The 19,478-nt window shown below is 41.1% G+C and overlaps 1 protein-coding gene across 1 annotated transcript in view; it reads right to left on the bottom strand.

The window, feature by feature from the left end:
* Positions 1 to 19,478, bottom strand: part of LOC122539420 (serine/threonine-protein kinase 32B-like) — a 320,287-nt gene that overhangs the window by 190,409 nt on the left and 110,400 nt on the right. The window contains exon 3 of the mRNA XM_043674242.1: positions 1,368 to 1,519. Within this exon, the coding sequence (XP_043530177.1) occupies positions 1,368 to 1,519 (152 nt within the window). The remainder of the gene's footprint in view (positions 1 to 1,367; positions 1,520 to 19,478) is intronic.

The raw sequence follows: 19,478 nt of genomic DNA on the forward strand, positions 1-19,478 counted from the left end.
GAGGGGAGGTATAGTTGGGTGTGTTTGATGGGGGGGTGTGGAGGTATAGGGGGGTTAGTGGGGTGTGTGGATGCGTGAGTGTGTTGGGGGGCATTGGGGTGGGTCTAAGGGGGGGTGTCCATCTGTTTGCTGAGTGTTTCAGACAACACCATTGGATGAACATTGGCAGCTGCCAACAATACACCTACCAAAGGCTGAGGAACCCTAGACTAAAAGTGAGAGAGATGGAAATAATGATAGGTGAGACAGTATGAGGACGAGGGAGTGTGTCAGAAGTACTGTGTGACTCCCCCATGGGAGCCCCATTTTCAGGCTTCCCATGTAGTGCCACTCCTGCAAGCTGCTGGTTGAATACCAGGAGGAAAAGACCATTGAGTGGGTGTTAGTTGCTCATTTTAAGGTGTCAATTGGAAGTAGTATGGGAAGACCGTAGAGGCAGGTATTAAATTTACCCATCAGGTCAGATGACAAAAAGCAGAGGAGGTTTTAAGGGGTGCTTTAAAGGAGGAAAGGAAATTTCATGTTGGAGAAAGGTAGGGAAGGATTTGCAAAGCACAGGCCCTCGGCAAACAGAGGCATGGGCACTGATGGTGGTGAATAAAATAAGGGTACGCACAAGAGGCCAAAATTAGAGTAATGCAGATATGTCTGAAGGTGGTGAGGCTGAACGAGATTAAAGAAAGAGGCAAGGGCTGATCCCATGGATTGATTTGAAAACTCTTCCACCTTAATTTGTAATATCCACGAGCCTGTGAACTCCACAGTCTATCTTTGTTCCCAGCTACAGCCTGCAGCTAATGAGTGCTCAGTAATTATTGCCTCACCAAGCTTTGTGTCAGCGATAAACTTTAAAATTATACTATTTTTTACTCAAGTTCAGGTGATTTATTTATAACAAGCCAATAATACGCAAATACTTTTGCATTCACACAACTAAACATAATTAACATTTACTTGCATTTGCACTGTTATTATAATATGAATAAAAGGTTCATGCTCAGTGGTTAGCACTGCTGCCTCACAGCGCCAGGGACTGGGTTCGATTCCTGCCTCACGTGACTGTCTGTGTGGAGTTTGCACATTCCCCCAGTGTCGGTTGGGTTTCTTCTGAGTGCTGCAGTCTCCTTCCACAATCCAAATGATGTGCAGGTCAGGTGAATTGGCCATGTTAAATTGCCCATAGTGTTAGGTGCATTAGTCAGGGGCAAATGTATGTAGGGGAATGGGTCTGGGTGGGTTACTCTTCAGACGGTCAGTGTGGCCTTTTTAGGCTAAAGGGCCTGTTTCCTTACTGCAGGAGATCTATTCTAATCTTTGCCATCTCCACATTCTATGAGCTTATTTAATTATTACAAGAAGTTCCTTACCATAGATTCACAAGGAAAGGGTGCTCAAGTCGTTGCATGATCTGCAGTTCTCTGAAAACGTTGCGCACTTCATCTCGTTCAATACATTTTTGTTTGTTCATGTATTTCATAGCATACATTTTCTTTGTATCTCTCTTCTGGACAATGCAAACCTGGCCAAAGTAAAGGAAAATGAGACAATAAATCAACATTGCTTAAAGAAATCAAACAGTTTACTATAGCATTTGCATTTACTTAAAACCGAATCTTGGCTACCATTTTTATGCATGTATCATAAAATTGATTAGTGAATAGCGAATCAGTTACAATCATAATTCAAAGACATCTCTATCAGGCACATGGTAAAAGGTCAATGTTTAAGCACAATTACCGTACAAAGCAACCATCAACTTCCTCGGGTCCCATTAGAAATATTCAGTCCATAATCTGGCCTGGTCTCTTCTCACTTTTGTACACACAAACATCCCTCATTCTTTTTCAAGACAAATCACCTTAGGGTAACTGGTGGACTGTGATTGTGGTCTGCCTTGCGTTAGCCAGCTGAATTTTCTCCCCTACAAAACCGCAATGAGTCAAAATCCAAAATCCCTGTTGTTTTGAAATTGTCAGCCATTCCTGCCAATGGAATACAATACAAGAATGCCTATAATAAGCTGAGGTTCTGGACTGGTAACTCTGCGTTCCTTAAACATGTGCCAGCTTGTGTGCCCATAACATCCAATTGGAGCAAACGTAGACCACACAAAAATTATGGAAAAACCACAATCAGCTTGGAGATTGCTCAGCGGAACCCTGCAAGCATGGCCGCAAAGGCCAGTAACCCTGCAGAGCCTGATGAAAGCCTGCCCGCTAACCCACCTGCTGTCTTCACTGAGGCCTCAAAGGCTGTAGCAGTGCTCTGAGATATTGCTCTGCAGCACAAAAGCAGCGACCATAAACACAGCTCTGCAGCAAGCTAAGCAGAAAATCATTAATAAGTATGTCCAGAGCTAACTCCCAACATTTTATAACACCTTTGACTGCACAAAGTCATTGCATTGCAATTTATGAACAAATTGAAAAAAAATTCCTTTTCACATATTTAGTGCATCATTGTCTTTTCTTTTTTTTACATCGAGCATATTTGTAGATAAAATAGGGTTGCACAGAGCTTCCTCAGCTAATCTGAATCTTCATTTATCATAGGTTTGTGGTCAGGCCTCTGTAATTTGACTTATCCCAATTTTACTGTTTTATCTTGAAAAGTTTGTGATTTGTATTTTTATGCATGTTTAACTTTTAGAAATTAGATTCCAAAATAGTGACATTTTGATTACATCGAGGAAGGACATTTTGTTTAAAAAAAGTCAGAGAATTCTTTTAGAACTTGCTTAGCATGAGAGAGAGCAGGGTACCCTTTTAGTGTCAATGGAAATTGTTTATATTGGGTGATTACAACATGAATAAACATTGAAGGCCATAGCTTGTTTTTGACTCAGAATGATCAAGGATCAGCTTTAGCTTAGGAAACCAAAGACTGGATGTTCTTAGATGATTATGGGCACTGACAAGGGTCAGAAGCAAGCATGGTCTCTTTCCTAGAGGAGTTATGGAAATAAGTTGTCTCAGTAGAAATGTTTAATTGCAGATTAGGGCTGTTTGGTTAGGAAGTGTAGATAATTAGAAGCTGAGAAAATCTAAGCTCTCAGTTTAGTGTGCATAGATCAAAGAAGACTCCACAGTTGACAGGACAGAAACTGGGTTGAAGACTATTTGTGTCCAGTTCTGGTTGATCTGTTGTCAGAAGGATATTATTAAGCCATGGAGAATTCAGAAAAGATTTATTAAGATGTTGCTGGGAATAATGGGTTTGAGTTAACAGAATGGCTGGATAGACTGGAGGATTTTTTTCCTGGAGCATAGGAGGTTAAGGGGTGACCTTATAGAGGTTTATAAAATCATGAGGGGCATAGATAAGGTGAATAACAGGTGTCTTTCCCAGGGTGGGGGATTTCAAGATGAAGGGGCATATTTTTAAGATGAGAGGAGAAAAATAAAAAAAGTAGGTCAACTTTTTTTTAAAACAGAGTTTTAAAAACACAGGGACTAGTTGAGATTGAGACTATGGTTGGCATGGACTGGTTGGATGAAAGGATCTGTGTTTCTGTGCTCTATGACTCTGTGACAATTGACTTTGATTACATTCCTATCTGAGAGAGATTGATGAATCCCTCTAAACTGGAAGGCATTTTATCTATTGGATTTCTGTATCTGGGAAGGGGTTTCCTGCTGAAACACACAATCGCTCCATTGTAATACCTGGAGGACAGTTTGTCATGAACTTTCTTCATGGAATATGGCTGCCCCGTTTAAACAGGCTCTTCCATTCTTGCAGTGCCCTGGATTTTTGGAGCAGGTATTTTTTCTTACAGACTTCATCCTGAAGCTCCAAAGCAGACAATTTCCTTAAGTGTGTCAATCTATGAATATTGGTCATTCATACCAAGTTCAATGGAGTTCATACCTTGAATCTATTTCAGTAGATTTGTTCTCAATCTATTGATCAATCTGAAGTGTGTAGACTCTTCAAACTATTACTTAATCTGGATGCTTTCATTCATTCATGAAGATTGTTGCAATGCTGAAAACAAAACACTTGCCTTCTCATACTATTTGACAATGACTGCTTGCTTGATATAGTCTGTGTCACTGGGATTGAGGAACCCTTCTGGGAAAATAAGGCAATAAAATTTGAGCTCGAGTTTTCCAAATCATCTGACATCAGACTTAAATCTGTCATAACTGTTCGCTTTTGGCAGCAGCGTTGTATTTTGTGTTGCAACAGTTCAAAGCTTTGTCTCTGTTTATTTATCTGAGGTATACCGTTCATTGGCTAGATTTTTGCTATTTCTTGCAGAATCATGAAATCTAAACTCACTTCAGTGATAGGAAACATTTCTGCCAATCCAGTAGTTACAGGTTTCCAGTTTGCTGATAGTATGAAACATATTTTGTGTGCCAACATAACAAACCTTTGATGGATTCTGTTTTTTGTTTGGTTCCGCTATGAGCCGAGGAAGCACTATGAAATCTTTTTAAATGTTCCACTACCAACTGTCCAGTAACTGAACTTCTTTGACTTGTTGTTCATTGACTATTTCTTGAAAAAATGTTGCATGATTAGCTGTTCCTTGACTTTAACTAATTTGACTCCTATTATCTGAAGATGATTCAGGTCAAAACATATATTCAGGATCAAGAATGAGAATTCTTGATTATGAAGTATGTATATGTTCTGTGCTATTGAACAACCTTGCATTGCAGATTTGTTTGCAAAATAGCTTTCAACTTAAGTGCTATACCTCCTGGACCATGTGGGAAGAAACAGTGTTTCTTCAACCGTGGTACACTGTCTGACAATATAATTACATATTCCTCTGTTTCAAATGCGAAATTAGTAAGATATCCCATGACAGAAATATTCTTTTGACAAAAACTAGGTCTGGATTACTTACTTCATCTAGGAATACCTTTGGCCTTTCCTCTATCGTAGCCTGGTCCACTTCATGAACTTATATTTGACATTTTTATTGTTGTGTGACTATGTTTCATCTCAGCTTTTTATTCTGAAATGGATCCATTCTTTTATAGATGTTTTCTTTTAAAGTACCTGGGAACTGCTTGTTCCTTTGAAGTTTCTTTTCTCCACAGTGCTGATAATGATTGTTCATATCTACTGTCTGTCCTACCCACTGCATTGTCTTCTCATGTGTGCCAGGAGATACATTGAAAACTGAATGGATGCTGCTGATCTTGTGTGATAAGATCAATCTTCTCCTTTTATGAATAATCTGTGCTGCTTCTAGAACTCTGCTTCACTTACCATCTAAACAACTTCCTCCATAGAGTCAACTCTTCTTTTGACTGTAATAAACTTAAACATTACTCATCAGTTATTCCAACATCTCTTACGAATTCTAGTTTTAACTGCCATAAAATCCTGTGGATGGTAAAGTCTACTACTAAATCTTGTTCTTTCAACTTTATGCAGTCAGAGTAAAAGAGTTAAAGCAATTGTCAAAGGCTTTTAGAACTTCATATCTATCTGTCGATTCCTTAATATCTTGGAAGGCCATAATAATATTAGTTATACTCCCAAACATATAAGCTTCTGAATTTAAATACACAAAGATGTATTTACTTTGCAAGCTCGGAAGCATTTCTGTATTTTAAGGATTGTCTTCTCTAAGATATCAAAGTCTGTGTTCAATTTGGCTCATCTCTGAAATTAAAATCTTCCCAGATATATTATCTCTGTTGTATGTCTTCCTAGCATTAAATGGCTTTTAATTTTGGAATATAGCAATGCAGTTATTAGAAAGTTCTGTTCTGGAGGGTTTTCTGCTCTTATGTGGTCAAGATTGAGGAATCCTGCCTTTGAGAGTAAAATGGAGGATTCAAAAACTTTGTTGCTGTTTCCTTACATGGATCAGTAGCTTCCTAACTTTTTCTTCCATTTGACTCTCTCTACTAAAGCTTTTAAAATGCCTCTTTATTGCTTTAAGCCTGGCTTTGCTACATTGCCAGTTGTTTATGTTTGTTTTAAGATGCTCCTTTGGCCTTTGATTTCTCTTACTGTGGCTATGTTTCACGATATTCACTTGCTCTGAGCTGTAAGTACCTCATTTACTTCTAGGCTTCCCAAGCTGTACACTTTTGAAATGTTTCCACTACCCATCCATTTCAAATTTATTAATGGAACCTCTGTTTTCCATTCACTAGCATGCTGGACCTTGACTAAGGACTGCTCTGACAGAGCATTGGCATCTATAGAAGCACTTGTTTTAGACAATATGTAGCTTAGGGCATGATAACAACTATGCACAAGTTACATTAATGTGCTAGACTCTGTTACAGAGACTGTGAGGTGGATAGGTAACTGCCAACACCAACCCATCCCTCCGATAACAAGTTACAAAATGACCTGTAGGTAAGGACATGCCTGCAATCTAGCATGCTGGGATTGAAATTAAAAACAACAGGAAATTATGCCCTTGTGTGTCTCCACTTTTCCCACCTCTAGTGATCATAACATCTGCCCAGTGACTGCTGAGCAAATGCTGCCCCAAATTAAAACCAGAAGCAAGACCTTTTGGTCTAGAGAGTTTTCCCACTTTGATTCTTTCTGCTCATTATCCTTTGTCCTTTATTTCTCAATTCACTCACGGAATGTGGGCATTGTTGGCAGGGTCAGCATTTATTATCCATCCCTCATTGCCCTTGAGAAGGTGGTGGTGAGCTGCCTTCTTGAACCATTGCAGTGCTATAGATAGACCCACAATGCTCTTGTGGATGAAATTCCAGGATTTTGACCTGGCAACATTGAAGGAACAGCAATATGTTTCCAAGTCAAGATGGTGAGTGGCTTGGAAGGAACTTGCAGTTGATGGTGTTCCCATATCTGCTGCCCTGGCTCTTCTAGCTGGTATCTTAGGAGCTTTGGTGAATTTCTGAAGTGCAACTTGTTGCTGGTACAGACTAGTTTTTAATTTCAGTTTCACCAGCTGCCATAATGGGGTACAATGCTGCTACTGAGTGTTGGTGATGGAGGGAGTACTAATGAGAAAATAGAGATACCTTAAATATCAGCCAATGAGAAATGGGCAGTGATCCATCCATAGTTACATCTGAGTATTATAATACAATTTTACAAGTGGCTCAGGAAATTCCAACGGCTGGTCACTTAAGAAAACACAAACCAAAATATTGAAACATTTCTATTGGCCAGGATCACAAAAAGATGCACTCAGACTGGTTTGCTGAAGGTTTGTAAGTTGTTAGCTGCTCCATTGAGTGAGGAGGTCAGCTCAGATGGTGGAACTGCTGCCCTTGTGATGCAGAGTAACGGCACCAAACTGAGTTCAACTCCTAAACCAACTGAGGTCACCATGCAGATCCTGCCTTCTCAGCCTCATCCCTCACATGGTGACCCTCAAGTTACACCTACCACCAGTTGTCTCTCTCTAATGGGAGAGTAACCCTCTGGGACTATGGTTACTTTACCCAGTACTGTATCTTTCAAATGCAGCATTGATTCTGATTAATTTTCCGAGTAGACTGGCTCAATTCAGGATCCAGTTATTGACTTTCTATCAAAGCAGATGGGTTAAACATATCGACCTCATTCCCTTTACTTTCATCCTGCTATTAAAACTTTCAATAATTATTTCTGATAATTAAATTTCCAGTCAATTCTTTTGTCATGGACTGCTTTCCTTCCTAACTAATTTTATGGACCCAACACCCAGCCAGGAAACAGTCCAGGAGATTCCACTCATAGCATGTCAATTTCTTTTATCTCTACTGGTTGTTCCAGCACCCTCATTGAACATAATATTTTTGAACCAGCCAGGTCATTTCCCAAAGAAAAATCGATTCTTTCTAAGGGGATTTGCTTCACAACTACAAATGTCTCCAAATACAAAATCACTCATTAATCTAACTTTGTATAATGAGATTGGTGCGCAACCTCCATATCCAACTCCAATTCATATTTTCTTCCATTCATCCCTGACACAGCAAGCATTAGTGACTGACCTGCTTCGGAGTGTCTCAACTTAATTAATGATTTGCCTCCTTGATTTGAAGCATATGGACACATTTCTCCTTTTGAGATAAAATATTTAGCGTCACAAGTAGCCCAATTCTCTTTTTGATTAATCAAACAAGAATTTGTATGGCTGTCTGGAGTCATTGCTTTCTTCTTGTTTCAGTCTAAAGATAAATGTTCTCTTTTTCCAACTGTTATGTTTTTAAAACACATTTCCTGTCCCGTGCCCGCTTTTCTGAGGATTCCTCCAACATTCCTATTACTGAAACTGGTTTCATATTCAATTTCCAGTAATTGACTTACATATGTCCGGTCTTATTACAATGGAAACATTTATTTTCTTTTTTATTACTCTTGTATTATATGTGTCCTTCTGTTTATTCCCTAAAATTTGTACCTCTTCTATCATCAGATTTTCTATTTCTTCTTCTTCCTTGTGGATTCTCACATAACCATCTTCCCAACTGTAACTATCTGTGAGAGATATCATTGGTATCTGCTAGAACCATAGCCTCTTTGAGCTTTAATACTCCACACTCATCGAAATAAGGTTTGAATATTATAGGAATGTTATTTCTGAATTCTTCTGTCATAATTTACTTTAAGTTCTCAAAGATTTCCTTTAACTTCAAACCCACCACTATCGCAGTATTTCTTATTCTCTTGGAAATTTTTTACAAATGTCTGATTAGGTTTATTTCTTGTGGTTCTATAATTAGAAGCTTCAAGACATCCTCATAAGCGATCAGTTTTGCTTCCTTAACAGTTTCATAATCTGTAAGTTATTCTTCTGACATCTTGCATGTACAATCTCCCCTGAAGTCAAAATCTCTTTTGGACATATCATCTGCCTAGCTACCTTTTCAAGTGGGGTGAAAGATCTTCTCTCTCTATCCTCAGTAAACGTAGGCAATAAGCATTGAAATTTAGTTAAACCAAATCTTCACTGGAATCAGAATCACCCACTGAGCTTTGACCTATTCTTCCTTTACTCCTGGCTGACTCGTGTTGTCTGGCTTTTCTGTGCCCTCAGAATTCAAGCTTTCTAAATTCCACCTCCCTTCTCTTTTCATTCTCCTCTCTTTCCATTTTCCTTTGTTTTATTCTGTCCCTTTTCCATTGCTTTTTGGTTTGCTTTTTCCATTTCTCTTTATTTCACTTCAAGTCTTCTAATTTCTTTATCATTCCTAACTGTAACTAACTCGAGCATCTCAATTTCAGGTCTCCCCTAGCCCCACTTCGATTTCCAAATATTGGATGTTCACTGTTCTCCCTATAAAAACCTGACTTTATTTCTACTTCAATTTATCTAACGCTCTCAGCTTCACCAGATTCAATTTCAAATAATTCACTGTAATATATTCTATTCCCAAAAGATCTCTTAGTGCCATTCAAAGTATCTTAAAAATCCATGCAAACAAATCTTCACCCCAACATTCCTATGTTATTTCAGCATCTCTATGTACTTGTTTGTCCAAAAAAGACACAGATCAATTCAATAACTTCAAACACTCAAGAGTCCCTATTTGTTATGATCCCAATTCACAGTGTGCTGGACAAAGGTGTAAGGGTCTGAATGGGTTAATGCTGAAGAATGCCTTGATCACCATTCACTACAGTGATGTCAAACAGACTTAATGGGAGAACAGCTTAGAATCTCAGAGGAATAATACCTATCAACTTGATCATCCTCATAGTCTTTGCAACAATGTCTACCACACCAATGGAAATTCTACCTGTCCACTTTATGCAATGAACTACATCGTGTTTAAGAGAAGGGCCAGTTCTCATTTGACGACCAAGAGATTTTCAGGTTTCTGACTGTACAAATTCAGGCAGGCAGTTTGGAAGTTCCACTATTCTCCCAGAATGCACCCCCTTTGGATTTGGTGGATTGGTAGGCTTCTGGGAAGAAGACAATTGACTTTCATTCTGTTCTATACTCTATAACATGGGGAATAATGGTGAGCGTTCATCTTACAACATGATATGCTTTTCAATAACTTCAAACTGAAAGGACAGGGAATACAAATTGACGTGAGAGATAATTGACGTTTTATTGTGAAGCTGTTTGTCATGTTACCAACTCGGTTTTCTTTCAGTACATTTTATATCAAAGTGCGCAATCTTGAAATTTTAATAATGATGCGATTAATGATGTAGAAAAATCTGCACGGGAACCAGTTTCAGTTAATTGCTTGAAGTAATCTTGACTGGAAAACCACTTGCCCTGGTGAGAAAATAATTTTCAAATAAAATCACAACAAGTTCTTCAGTCCATCTGGACAAAATGCAGCAGATAAAGACTGAAATGAACAAATTGACTTCACTTTCCCTGAAACAGCAAGGCCATTCGTTGTAGAGTGCTTAGGGATTTCACACAGTTAACAACTGATATTTCATTACAATTAAGGAAATTGTGTTGTGCTGACAGGATGAACATTGTATGTTTTGTTGAAGGTAGCAGCAAAACATCAATTAACATATAAAGCCAATAAACACTTCACCATTTGAAAAGTACCAATTAGAATTGCCTTCAAAAACTCTGAGACATGCACAGCAAACAACTTCAATTACACAGAGTGGTGTTAAACGTGGCAAATGCAATGACGTTAGTGACAATATTATTTAATTGACACAGCTTATTACACAGCACTAAATTTGCATTTATTTTAGTGACCCTGTCACTTTATAAACAGTATTATTCTAATTGTCAGTAAATACACAGCATCATATGCCACAACAGACTTAAAGTTAATAATAACACCTCACCTGATAGATTGTTTCTATTGTAAAAACAGATGTGCAGGTCAGGTGAATTGGCCATGCTAAATTGCCCGTAGTGTTAGGTAAGGGGTAAGTGTAGGGGTATGGGTGGGTTGCGCTTCGGCGGGTCGGTGTGGACTTGTTGGGCCGAAGGGCCTGTTTCCACACTGTAATGTAATCTAATCTAATCTAAAAAAGTTCACGTAGTTTTAAGGGTACAATAAATGGACAGCCGAAGGAAGAGAAATTCAATCAGATTAACAAAAAATCGGTTCTTAATTCAATGAATGACCACATCCATGCACTCTGAAAGATTGGTCAATGAGCGTAGACTTGGGTTTTCCATGTTGCCAGCCCTTTAGACACAAGCTGCGAAGTGGGATGGCTTATAAGATGGCGGCAGAAGGCATGGGAACCCACATCTCCTCCATATCATCTGTGGGTTGACCGTCATTGGTCTCATCCGCTGTCAATTAGAGATAGCCGATCGAAGCAAATAATTGGTCAATTCGCAGCCACTTCATAACTCTGCTGCCATTTTACTGGCATTGGGAAGGGCTAATGCTGCATGAAACCACATCTAACCTCTAAACTCTAACAGCCTCCTTGGAAAGGCCTCCTTTATGCTGCATGACTTGTAGAGGGAGCCATAGTGGCAATGGCCACACCCATGGATACAATATACACATTTTTCATCAGCAAGACCTAAACAATGTATCTAGCCTTCAAAACCTCAAAATGAAAGTGGCTACTTTGTCATAAGAACATAGGAAATAGAAGCAAGAGTAGGCCATTCAGCCCCTCAAGTCTACTCTGCCATGGTATAAGGTCATGTCATGGCTAACCTGATTGCAGGTTTAATGCCACTTTCCTTCCTGACCCTCAATCACGTGAATCCTTTGCAAATCAAAAATATCCTTGGAGGACAGGAAATCCCAGCTGGAGGACAGGCAATCCCAGCTGGAGGACAGGCAATCCCAATGAGAGCACTGTCTTATGATAAAGATGCAATTCCTAGTGGAGCTAAATATATTGTGATACCTATTCAAGCAGATAAAGTGGAGTAAAGGAGGAAAGTGAGTTTGGCAATCAAGTAGCAAATCTTAGCTTTATTCTCCTCAATGAGAAACTGTCATCAATGTAAAGCATGAATTGAGGGAGGGAGAAAAGTGCATTGTGGTGTTCTTCCGGTCCAGCTCGAATGCCTAACCATACTTGCAATGCCAACTTTCACAGTTTTCCAGATTGCAACAGGTGTGTGCTGCTATATCAGGAGCAGCCACCTCTATTGTTGGCACTGTTGAGCTAAATATTGGGTAATAACAATGTTACCTGTGGATGGCAAGGCGATGGTGACCTTTACTTTCTATTCCACCATCAGTCCAACATGCAACAGGTAACATAAACAATAGTACATAATCTGCATGCTGCATTGGAGTGACTGTCTTTGAAGTGCTGTACTCAGCAACCCTCGGTCCAGCACAGTCTTCTGCTAAAGGTGCAATTCCTCAGGAATCAGTTCAGCTCACTTCCCTTGAAGGTGGTGAATCAAAATGAAAGAGCTGCCCTATGACAGCAGGTGGCATATGGTTCTGACCGAGTTGTGTCTATATTTTTGCAGGGTTTTTCTCCATGAGGCCCAGCCTGTTTTCTCACCTCTTACTAAACCTTACCTAACCCACCCCTATGACATCTGTTGCACCCAAGATCTACCCTATCTTACCATACGTAGAATAACTCACCAGAATTTACTGGCATCCATATACCATCTTTGAAAGCCTATTGTGCCCACACAAGCCGTGTCAGTCCACAGCTGCCCTATATGGTCGCTGACTTTTGTTCCAGACATATCAGGTGGAGGTCAGTGCCTTGCTTTGTGGGCAGGATCCTGAAGGTGTTGCAAAGTCGGGTATCCTTCAAAACTATGTCCTTTTAGTATTCCATATTTAGTATTTTCTGTGTGGCGTGAAATCTAAGTTAACTGTGTTACTAACAAGCCTTCCTACAAGCTTAAAAGAAAAGATTTATCAGACACAACACTATTCTATTATGAATGCAATGTTTTGGAAAATAAGACAATCATTGTCCTTCTGTTATTCCATCATTATCCCCTGTTATTTGGAATACTGCATTCACTTTTGTTCTCCCTGCTACAGGAAAGATGTTAATTTTGAAAGCGTTCAGAAAAGATTTACAAGGATGTTGCCGGGTTGGAGAGTTTGAGCTAAAGGGAGAGGCTGAACAGGCTGGGGCTGTTTTCCCTGGAACGTCAGAGGCTGAGGGGTGACCTTTTGGAGGTTTATAAAATCACAAGGGGCTTGGATAGGGTGAATAGTCAAGGCTTTTTTTTTCTACGATAGCGGGGTCTAAAGCTAAAGGGCAGCCTTGGGTGCTGTCTGACCAGCTGTGCTCTTCCAGCACCACACGTCTTGACCCAGATTGATGCAAAAAGTCCAGCAAGGACCATCTTGATGTTGGGAGCAACTCCCGCCATCTTTTGTGCTTGCCACAAGCAGTTTGGCAGGATTCTCACTGGGATTGGCAAGATGCCTATTGATGGGGCTTAGCACTCATTAAATGTGTTGTTAACAGCTCAACTTGCCTGCTTTATTATTAGCCTTCCAATTACTAAACTCTTCAAATAAGCTCGATGTGAGGGAAACTCATTCAGGAAACCAGAGTGAGAGAGTTTATGGCCTGCTCAAAATGGCCTCCATGTTGGAACGAGATAGCAGTACGAGCCCCAAATCCACAGATGTTGACATCCAACATATGCCAGCCTCTAAGAAACCTCACGGTACATCTTTCATCCTGTTACAGGATGTTGCTGCACTTTGATGCTGTAATGCAGGCTGTCAGGACAACTCCAATTGCAAAGCTGTAGCATTGTGGGCCCAGGCACATGCCCCCAGCTCATGGTCGAGACCAGGCTGCATCTCTCAGCTCATCGTTTGCTGTCACTTTGACCATACCTGGATGCTCACTGTATTCCTGCTTGCCTCTCTGTCCTTTGATTCCTCAGCCAGAGATACCAGGGTTACAGTCCTCTATTTTGCCTTGTTATTTAAAGCAGGCAGAACCAGGAAGCTTATCACAGTTGTCAGGAGGCAAGTGTAATAGTCTCTTAGGGGTTCCCGGCACAGTAAGGCAAGAATTTCTGAGTCAAGGTTCTCTCAGTGAGGAGCAAAAGATAAACAGATCACCGCCTGTCTTGACTGTCTATCCTATTGTGAGCTATTTTTATTAAGCAATGTGAAAGAGGCAGGAATTATGAAAAATAGAAAGGGGTGGCACTGCTAGTGCAGATAAGAGGTGTCCTGAGGTGGCAGTGCCGAGGGCATCCAGGGTTAGTGGTGCCATAGGTATGGTGGGTGAGACTGAGTGAGGGAAGATGTTAGAGGAAATAGTAAAGTGGTTGAGCATGAGCCTTATTGGAAGGTGGGTACAATAACAAAGACAAAGTGAGTGTGAGGTACTGGAGAGGAGACGGTAAGACTTTCTTACTCTGGGTGGTAACCTCAGCCCAGGCTGGCATGGTCTGGTGTCATGGTCTCCACTGCTGGTCCTGGGAGAGCAGGTTGTTCCCTGCTATGTACTATCCTGTCTAATAGGAGTTCTGTTCAAATTATCATAGTTACCAAATAAAAGCAATCGACAATTTGTAGCAATTTTCTGGTTGCTTATCAAGAAGCAGTAGTTTTGACGATATACTTTAGTTAATTAGACAAAGAAAGTATACAATGGTGATAAATGAGAACACTTTAGCAATTCCAAAATGGAGGAGCAAGGGTGGTGGTTTTGAAGTGGTGGAGAGTTTGTCCCTGACCCTGACATTTGGCAGTCGTTGGGTGGCTTTTGTTATTCCCTTGTGCTAATTGTAAGCAAACTCCCAGTTTCCCATGAAGGTGATGGCTTATTCCTCTGGATCTTCTCATTCACTCTCTCCCCACATGTATCCCTTATTTTGGAGCTGGCTACCTCTGCTGAACCACCTGTCTAAACCTCCTTGTCCAGTGACCACGGGCAGTTGCTCATAATGCCAGGATTAATCTTGACTCTTTGCCCACTTCCACTTGAAGGTTATTTTCATTGGTAGAACCATAAAGTTATACAGCATGGAAGCTGACCCTTCAGGTCCAACTCGTCCAGGCTGACCAGATATCCTGAACTGATCTAGTCCCATTTGCTAGCATTTGGCCCATATCCCTCCAAGCCCTTTCTATTCATGAGACCTTTTAAATGTTGTAATTGTATCGACCTTATACCACCTCTTCTGGCAGCTCACTCCAGCACCACACTCTTGACTGCTATTATTAATCCATCAACTGGAGGACAGTCCTGGCAACAACCCCTGTCAGTGAAGTGTTACCATGGCTCCTGCCTTCCCTTGCTTTAGTTTAGGCCCCACTTTAAGTCCATTTGATAAAATGTTGGTCCTGGAGAAGCAAAATATAACAGTAAAACCGTTCTGTATTTCAGTAGTAAGTGGATTGTCAAAAAAGAGCTGGGAATATTAAAGCTTGAAACAGAGGATCAGAATGGAGGAGTAAATCTTCCCAAGGATTAAATTCTCAAAGAAAAATGCAAAGGTTCAGTAGAAATAACATAAAGTCAGAGACAAGCTGAAAGGATTTAAGGGAAATGAGTCCTTTGGGTTAGAAAGCATTTAGCCCAATGTTTACTAACTCAAAATGTTTATTCTGTTCTGAATGACTACCATAAGATTGGAAACCGGATAGTGCAGACGTATAACCAATTGAATCAAAAGTCAAAAACCAGATCTCATTGCATGAACTAGTGGCATCTGAATAATACACACCCTATAATAATGCACAGGTCAGACTGAAAATTGAGGTGAGGAGAAGATATTTCCAAAAAACTGCAAACTGACAGAGTAGATAATTTCCACCACATTGTTTATACCTTGGCCAAAATGGCATCTTACCAACAAGAACTAACAAGAGGGAAAAACATACTTGACGTCTTCCTTACCAATCTGCCAGCTGCTAATTGCATGACAGTATCAGTAAGAGTGATCATCGCAGATTCCTTGTGGAGAGAAATCCGTCTTCACTTTGAAACTACCCTCCATCATCTTGTGTGGCACTATGACCACACTAAATGGGACATCTTCGAATAGATTTAGCAACTCAAGCCTGGGCATACACGAGATGCTATGAGCCAGTTGACTTATACTCCACTACAATGTGTAACCTCAAAGCCTGGCACATCCTCAACTCAATTATTACTATCAAACCAGGTGATCAACTCTGGTTCAAGGACAGGGCATGCCAGGAGTAGCACCAAGCTTGGCTAAAATGAGGAGTCAGCCTGGTGAAGTTACCAAACAGGATTACTTGTGTGCCAAACAACATATGTAATAAGTGATAAACAGAGCTAAGTGGTCCCACAGACAACAGATCAGATCTAAACTCTGCAGTCATGCCACATCCAGTCGTGAATGATGGTGGACAATTAAACAACTGACAGCAGGAGGAGGTTCCACAAATATCCTATCCTCAATGACGAAGAGCCCAGCACTTCAGTGCAAAAGATAAAGCTGAAGTTTTCACAGCAATCTTCAGCCAGAATTGCTGAGTGGATGGCCCATCTCAGCCTCCTCCAGTGGGCCCCAGCATTACAGATCTTCAACCAATTCAATTCACTCCACATGATATGAAGGAATGGTTGGAAACACTGGATACTGCAAATGCTATGCACCCTGACAACATTCTGGCAATAGGACTGAACATTTGTGCTCCAGAACTTGCCGCTCCCCTAGCCAAGCTGTTCCAGTACAGTTACAACACTGGCATCTACATGACAATGTGGAAAATTACCCAAGTATGTCCTAAAAAGCAGGACAAATCCAGCGCAGCCAATTACCGTCCCATCAGTCTCCTCTCAATCATCAGTAAAGTGATGGAAGGTGTCATCAACAGTGCTATCAGGTAGCACCTGTTCGGCAATGACCTTCTCACTAATGTGTAGTTTGGGTTCCATCAGGACTATTCACCTCCTGAGCTCTTTACGGCTTTGGTTCAAACATGGACAAAAGAGTTGAATTCCAGAGGTGAGCTGAGAGTGACAGCGCCTGACATCAAAGCTGCATCAAGGAGCCCTAGCAAGATTGGAATCAATCAATATTTGTGGGTGGGTGGGGGGATGTGTGTGTGCATGCGTGTGTGCGCATGTATGTGGGGGTCTGTGTGTGTGTGTCTGTGTGGGTGGTGTGTGTGTGTCTGTGTCTGTCGGTGTGGGCGGTGTGTGTGTGTCTGTGTGTGTGCGAATATGTGTGTGTCTGTGTTGCTGTGTGCGTGGGTGGTGTGTGTGTGTCTGTGTGTGCGCGAATGTGTGTGTGTCTGTGTTTCTGTGTGCATGTGTGTGGTGTGTTTGTCTGTGTGGGTGGTGTGTGTGTCTGTGTCTGTGTGCGCGCGTGTGTACAAACGCTTTGCTGGTTGGAGTCATACCTGACACATTTGAAGATAGTCGTGGTTGTCAGAGGTCAATCATCTCATCCTCAGGGTAGAGTCACAGGACCAACCATTTGTAGCTGCTTCATCAATGACCTTCCCTCCATCCTAAGGTCAGCCATGGTGATGTTGGTCGATGATTGCACAATGTTCCGCACCATTCACCATTCCTCAGATATTAAAGCTCTCTGTGTCCAAATGCAACAAGATCTGGACAATATCCAGGCCAAGGCTGACAAGTGACAAGTAACATTCATGCCAAACAAATGCCAGGCTATGACCATCACCAATAAGAGACAATCTAACCACCACTCCTTGAAATTTGATGCTGCTACCATCACTGAATTCTCCCACTATCAACATCCTGGTGTTACCATTGACAAGAAATTGAACAAAACTTCGCATATAAACACAGTGGCTACAAGAGTGGTTCAAAGGCTAGAATACTGCAGCAATTAACTCACCTCCTGATTCCCCAAAGCTTACCGAGCATCAACAAGGGAATGTCAGGAGTGTGATGGAATGCTCCCTACTTGTCTGGATGGTTGCAGCTCCAACACTGTAGAAGCTTCACACCATCCAGGACAAAGCAGCCTGCTTAATTGGCACCACATCTACTCCTGATGAAGGGCTTTTGCCCGAAATGTCGATTTTCCTGCTCCTTGGATGCTGCCTGACCTGCTGTGCTTTTCCAGCACAACTCTAATCTTGACTCTAATCTCTAGCATCTGCAGTACCCACTTCTGCCTACCACATCCATTCCATCCACCACTGACTCTCAGTAGCTGCATTGTGTACTATCCACAAGTTAATCAAACATCCTTAGACAGCACGTTGCAACACTCAACCTCTTATATCTAGATGAACAAAAGAAGCAGATACAGGGGAGCATCACCATCTGCAAATTCCTTTCCAAGCCACTCGCCCTCCTCACTTGGAAACATGTCATTGTTCTGTCGGTGTCGCTGGGTCAAAATCCTGGAATTCCTCTCTAATAGCATTGTGGGTCAACCTACAACATATGCACTGCAGTGGTTCAAGAAGGCAGCTCAGTACCACTTTCTCAAGGATAACTAGAGGCAGGGAATAATTGCTGACTCGCCAGTGATGCCCCTGTCCATTAATGAATAAAAGAATTGCCTGGATGTTTCCTACAATTTCCATGATCGTACTGTTCCTTTCAGAGAGATTTGTTCTGTGCTGTTTCTCTTGTACAGAGGTGTTGCCACCATGGTAGAGGAATATCTTCTTCAGGAGCAGTGGGTAAACAGCTTTGAGTTCCCTGCGTGTTTTGTTTAAATTAGACAAAAGAAGCATGAGAGGGTGGGGTCAGTTGGGGTTTGGAGTTGGCTGTTGAAACTGATAGAGACAGCTCTGTCTGTGCTGCAGCAAAAAGCTCGAATTCTTTATTTGCTGCTCGATTGTTTATTTCGATGCTCCTTTCTCCTTTAGAGGGAACTATGGAGCTATGAGGGAGGAGCTGGCCAAAGTTCAATGGTGCAATACCTTAGCAGGGATGGTAGTGGAGGAACAATGGCAGATATTTATGGGTATAATGCAGAAGATGCAGGATCAGTTCATTTCAAAAAGGAAGAAAGATCCTAAGGGGAAGCATGGGTGGCCGTGGCTGACGAGGGAAGTTAAGGACCATATAAAGGGAAAAATTAAACAAAGCAAAGATGAGTGGGAAATCGGAGGACTGGGAAGCTTTTAAAGAACAACAGAGGATAACTAAAAAGGTAATATGCAAAGAAAAAATGAGGTACGAAGGAAAACTGGCCAAAAACATAAAGGAGGATAGTAAAGGCTTTTTTAGGTGTGTGAAAAGAAAAAAAATGGTTAAGACTAAAATTGGGCCCTTGAAGACAGAAACATGTGAATTTATTACCGGGAACAAAGAAATGGCAAAAGAGTTGAATTGGTACTTTAGATCTGTCTTCACTGGGGAACTCATGAGCAATCTCCCAGATGTAATAGTGGCTGAAGGACCTGAACTGAAGGAAATTTATATTTGTCACGAATTGGTGTTGGAGAGACTGTTAGATCTGAAGGCTGATAAGTTCGATAGATTCAGGATCAGTTCCTGCGGATTGGAGGGTGGCTAATGTAATACCACTTTTTAAGAAAGGAGCGAGAGAGAAAGCAGGAAATTATAGACCAGTTAGTCTGACCTCAGTGGTGTAAAAGATGCTGGAGTCAATTATAAAGGATGAAATTACGACACATCTGGATAGCAGTAACAGGATAGGTCAGAGTCAGCATGGATTTATGAAGGGGAAATCA

The sequence above is a fragment of the Chiloscyllium plagiosum genome, chromosome 32 (assembly GCF_004010195.1).
Source record: "Chiloscyllium plagiosum isolate BGI_BamShark_2017 chromosome 32, ASM401019v2, whole genome shotgun sequence".
Classification (NCBI taxonomy): domain Eukaryota; kingdom Metazoa; phylum Chordata; class Chondrichthyes; order Orectolobiformes; family Hemiscylliidae; genus Chiloscyllium; species Chiloscyllium plagiosum.